General features: G+C 40.6%; 1 protein-coding gene across 3 annotated transcripts in view; it reads left to right on the forward strand.

The window, feature by feature from the left end:
- Positions 1-353, forward strand: part of CEP128 (centrosomal protein 128) — a 364,379-nt gene extending 364,026 nt beyond the window's left edge. For all 3 annotated transcript variants that reach the window (XM_028155817.2, XM_054715853.1, XM_054715852.1), the window contains one exon: positions 161-353. In XM_028155817.2, coding sequence (XP_028011618.2) covers positions 161-203 — 43 coding nt within the window. In that variant the 3' untranslated portion in view covers positions 204-353. The remainder of the gene's footprint in view (positions 1-160) is intronic.
- Positions 354-6,000: the final 5,647 nt, after the last annotated feature.

The following is a 6,000-nucleotide window of genomic DNA, read 5'->3' on the forward strand; positions in this document are numbered from 1 at the left end:
TGCCAAACACCGACTGCTATGACAATACAGTTGGTCCTTGTGAATGATATACGTTAAACCACTCCAAACACTATCAGCTCGTGAATACTTACAACTAACTTATTAACAACTTATACCAGCAGAAAAAGTGATATTTTTCACTTTGCATTTTCTTTTTCAGGTGCCGCCAGTCTCATTTTTCCAACCAAAATTTGAGTTTATAATTGAGGTCTTTCAACAATGACTAGCTAAAAAGGAGGGAAATGAGTTCCCCTGGAGGCAGAAGTTGCCAGCACTTCAGATTCAGGGAGCATTTATATACAACTGATTTTTTAAAAAGTGCTTTCTCCCTAATAAATTATCATGTGTTATAACATGTCATGGAGATATGCAAATATAATAGTAGTTCACTTTATAAATGCTCAGGATTGTTAAATTCATCAACTCAGCAGTCTGTTGCTACATGCAGTACATTAACATTATTTCCAATTATCCCTATTAAATAGCAATAAAGAATTTACAATGCTATCTGAATTGCAGAGCCCTGTAAAGAATTCAATGCACAATTTATTTATTTGTCTTTTTGTGGCCAAATATCCCACTGCGATCACTTCAGTTATATCCTGGACCATCTTTGGTTTACTCTGACCAAAATCACAGTACCAAACTCCTATGTCCATGAGATTTTCTCTGCAGGAGTTCTCATATAACTTGATACTATCTGTCTACTTTCAGCCTCTCAGCTTTTCCCACATCAAAGTGTTTTTAAGAACTAGTCTTCTTTACTTGCTGATCTACCAGTGGAGAAAGATTTCTATTAAATGCTAAATAATGGTGAACATTGGGTCATGGTGGGAGAATCTGCACAGAGACAAGAACAATAAAGCAATACCTTCCTAATGTGCATCACATCTGTGTTTGTTAGATTTCCCATCTATACTAATAAAAGGGTAATATGCTAATTAGACTGGATAACCAGATGTCTTCTGGATGTCATTCCTGACGTCCATCCTGACAAAGCTGGGGGCGTGGCTGGCCTGCAAACCACCTGCGGCCCCTCTCCCGGGCTGGCCCCACCTCCTAGTGGGGACCCCCACCCTGATCGGGGGCGTGGCCAGCCTGCAAACTGCCCATGGCCCCTCGCCAAGGCCAGCCCCACCCTCAGTGGGGACCCCCACCCCAATCTGGGGCCCCCTTCAAGGCAGGCCAGCCAGCCCCCACCCATGCACCAGGCCAGTGGTTGGCAAACTGCGGCTCATGAGCCGCGGTTTGCTGCTCTGTTGACTAATGTGTTTGCCGACCACTGACCTAGACTCTCGATTCCAATAATTACAGGCTGTTGTTGTTCCTTGTGATTAAGCCCCTATCCCAGTGGTCCGAAAACTCATTAGTCAACAGAGCGGCAAACCGCGGCTCGCAAGCCTCATGTGGCTCGCAAGCCGCAGTTTGCCAACCACTGCACCAGGCCTCTATCCTATATAATAACAGGGTAATATGCAAATTGACCCTAACGGCAGAACGACTCCTAAACCAGTCACCATGAGGCACACTGACCACCTCTTGTTCTCTTTCCCCGACTGGCAGGCTCTGATTGCCTGATGGCCACCTGCGGCGGGGTGGGGCTGGTGAGTGGACGGGAAGAGCCGACCTCTCAGTCCCTTCCCCTGCTGTCAGGCACCGGTCACCCCATAGCGAATGGGGAACCAGGGGTGGGTGGTGGTGGGGAGCGGGCCAGCGGTGGGCAACTGAGGAAGATGGCCCTGATCTCAGGCCAGGCCTAGGGACCGTACTCACGCACGAATTTCGTGTGTCGGGCCTCTAGTATTTCATAAAGATGCTCTGTTCCCACTCAAGATATGTTTTCCTAATGGACCATATTGGAATGTGCAGAAGACATGAACATAAATGCTATGGTTACTGCAGAAGATGAAGATGTTTCATATCCCTAAATTACATAATACAATCTTCATAGCCTTCAAGAGTACAGGCACACATTTTTATCACTTAGTCATTTTCTAAACTTTTTGCTGAATTCCTTCTATAGGCCAGTTGTTGTGCTAGGAAGGAAAACAGAAACATAAAAGCAGGTGTTCCTGTCCCCAAGTTTGTATGGCATTAGGAATTACAAGAAAAGGGGTGATGTGTTCAGGCTAGCTAGAGAGATTCTGGATTGGACATTAAACAGGTTTGGTTTGGTTTTGTCTAACCTCAGGCCATCAAACCATTAATGTGCTGATGAGCACTGTGAGGTTTTAGTGGGAACAGCCCTTTATGAAGGAGCAGCTCGCAGTCCTGGTGCTTTGCATAACCCATAGCAACTCTATAGTAATATTGGGGGTATTAAGAAATTATGTCAATATTTTCATTGCTGTCTTGACCAATACCATAATATCTTAACTCCTTGGATCTGAAGTTTATCTCCTTGGATCTGGAGAGGAAATTAGCAAGTTTTATTTAAATCCTGTGGATTAAGGTTAAATAGCTTTACCCTGAATATATTAGTAAGAACTTTGTGCCGTCTAATATGTTTAATAGGAACTGATCTAAACCATTATTGGTACATCTGTGGTCATTAAAAAGAATTACATCAGGACAGTTAGACCTGGAAGTTTAAGGTAACTTGGAGTATTTACTTGGCAAATCCTTGAAAACATTAGTTGATGGTTTTAAAATGGAGTGGAGAGAGATCTTATGAAAAACCTTTTTAAATCTGAAATTAGTATATAAAGCCACTATGTCATATTATTGAAGGCCCTAGGCTACTGTTGAATGAATGGAGGTATCTGACTTTAAATATTGAACACACAAGAACTTCAAAGGCAAAGTCAACTTTCTGTGAGCAACAGTTTTGTCAAAATTCCTTGACCCTCTGTTCATATGGAATTAAATCCAAGGACCTGTCTCCTTTGAGGATTTTTCCTATCTCTTGCAGTCACCATAAGCTGGAGTTGGGAATCAAAAGAAATGTTAAGAAAACACTAATAGCTTCATTTGTACTTTTCAAAGCCAGCAACTGTAGCTCCTTTATGCACCCCTTTGGCAAGGAGAGTGTGTGATATCAGCCCCCATAGAATTGTGGCTGCTCGGCTATGTTGCTTGTAGCACTGGGACATTGAGAGGGACAAACCTTATTCTTGCAATGAGCCTGGTCCAAGACTTCACTTGAAGATTGACTTCTTTTTTGATTTAATAGTTTTGAGTCTTCTGGCCATCTTTCTCCCTAAACACACTAAGCTTCCATTGAACTTACTGAAGCCACAGAGGCAAGAAACAGCTGGGAGAAACCTGGCTTGATGTGTTTCTAAGGTCATTATTATTTCCTTGATTAGTCATGTCTGATTTAAAGATTGGAAACCAGTTGGTTATATAACATCTTATGCATCCAGGTTCCCAGAACCAATGATTTTTCTTATTGTTAGAGTTTACATATTTTTACTAATAAAGAGATAAAATCTATAGCTTCACAAAATAGTGTGCATAAGTCACATAGATTTAAAGGTTACATGGATAAAAAATGCCTAGCTACTTAGCTAAGAAAACAAGGCTATTTTTCCTCATTTTTCTACTTTGAACTATGATAAACGCATTTTCCATTTTGAAGCTCTGTTCAGTGATATGTAAAGTGTATTTAGAGTCACAGTGGTTGTTATATTTTCTCTAAAATGTATTGAATCTTATATTTAACAAATACCCATGTATGTGGGACCAAATTCTTACATAAATAATTAGATGGTATATTTAATTAGCAAGCAAACCTGTTTTTTAGGAAGGGGCAAATATCTCAAATTGTTTTAGTCAAAATTTGTACTATAATCCCAGTTGCACATGATATGGTAGCCAAGAACATGAATGGTCATTGAGTAGGTGACTCCTTTTCCAAGATTCTGACACTCTTCCTCAAACAAACTGTGCTAGTATTTTCTCTCCATTCAAAACAAAACAAAATTTGTGATTTTCATGGGCTTAAAATGAGGAAGCTGTCCTCAGGAAAGCATCTGGTTTTCTTGGATCAAAACTAAACCATGAACCTTAAGCTGGAAAGTAAATTTGGGAAAGTTTGTATATAAAGACATTTCACGCACTAAAGTTCAATATAAAAATAGTTACATCTTTCAACTTTTACGTTCTCAAATATTTAGCAAGAAAAACATACCAGCTTATCCTTATTTGAGAAAAGAAATTTAAGCCATGAAAGATTCCATTTAGTTTCACTTCTGTACAAAGCACGACACATCAAATTTAAAAGCCAGGAAAAATGCCTATGTCTAGAAGCAGAACATTAGATCCCAAGCCCCCAAACAAATTTCAGAGAAGTCTCCCTTGACTCTGATTAGTAACAGAGTAAACGAATCTGCGCTGCTCAGGTGAAACCAGCCGTCCTTCAAATTCTAACCTCATCTGCCCCATCTTAGTCTCTCCAGTTCTGTCCATGCCTATGCTCACCTCCTAGATCAAAACCCAACCCAGTTCAGTCACTGTTCTGCCAGGTTAGCCCCACTGTTGACCTCTGAAGTCTAGTTACTCTACAACCCACAAGAAAGGGGCATTCTAGGGTTTGTAGCATCTGCATATCTTTCAGGACCAGCCAATTAGGAAAGGATTTGAATGTCACATGTCTTTGCTCTCATGATTGAAACTCTAAGAATGCTTCTGTAGCTGGGTATCTCTTCTTCCATAACAGAGCTTGACTCCAATATGGCACAAAGCCATGTGACACCTGTGACTGTGAGCTTGCTGCCTTGCTCTCTCAATGAACACACTGCATTTCTAAACATAGTGTCTTGTTCATTCCCTTTCAGGAGGATAGTTTACACTATATAATCCGATGACCTCTACCTTTCAAAATGTGGAATCTTATGCCCTTGAGCATGTCAGTGAGGCCATGGGGAAAAAAGCCTCTATAGTTAAAATAAAGCCACACAACATTGATCACAATAGAATAGCAATACTACCAATGTGTTGTGTTTTAAAAAGTTGACATTGCATGGTTGCTGTTCCCTGTATTTCTCAAGCTGGCAGATGCAGGGCTTCCATGCCCAGGCTGTCTTCTGTCGTCTCTCAGCAGATTCCCACAACTCGACACCCTCTCATTTTCCATTCTTTAGTATAGCATTTTGACTGACAGTATTTCAATAAAAACGCAAGTTACAATTTAGTCTTAAATATTGATGCTCTGTGTCATCTCAGCTATATACTTCACTGGAAATAAAAGATCAGAAAACTGGCTGGAAGCAATATTTTTAAAATGAAATTAGTGGTTGTTAAACTACCAACAGATTAGATGTTATAATTTAAAAGTCAGAAAGTACCTTATTCTGAGGGAAAGGAGGATAATATATGCTCATCAGTTAGTCACTAATTGACAGTGTCTTTTTAATTCTCATTTGGTATTTTCTTGAAATGTTTTCTATAAAAGGACAAGTCTAATTTTTCCCATTAAGTTATCTTTTCCTTAAAATTTTTTTCAATTTAGAGTCAGGTGTATTTTTGAGTCATTGAAGCCACCAACAGTTCAAATGGCTTTTATTTATTTATTTACTTACTTATTTATTTATTTTTGGAATCCTCACCTGAGGATATTTTTCCATTGACTTTTAGGGAAAGTGAAAGAGAGAGGGAAAGACAGAGAGAAACATTGATGTGAGAGAACCACATCGATTGGTTGCCTCCTGCATGAGCCCCGATCAGGGCCCAGGCCGGGGAGGAGCCTGAACCAAGGTATGTGCCCTTGACTGGAATCGAGCCTGGGACCCTTTGGTCCGCAGGCTGGCACTCTACCTACTGAGCCAAACCAGCAAGGGCCAAATGGCTTTTAAAAGCCCCAAACACTCGGCCAACAATGTGAAAGCTTGTACTTTGATATGGTACAACTCTGTCCTTGAAATACTGTTATTCAACTGGAAATATTTCCTCCCTCCAAGTATCTTTCATTTCTTTCTCTGGGGTCCACAGTCATTGGCTCAAGGATCTTTGGAAGCAACTTGGTGTCCCCTTGTTTGGGCCACCCCGTGGACGAGTCAT

This window comes from Eptesicus fuscus, chromosome 5, assembly GCF_027574615.1.
Source record: "Eptesicus fuscus isolate TK198812 chromosome 5, DD_ASM_mEF_20220401, whole genome shotgun sequence".
NCBI classification, from domain to species: Eukaryota; Metazoa; Chordata; class Mammalia; order Chiroptera; family Vespertilionidae; genus Eptesicus; species Eptesicus fuscus.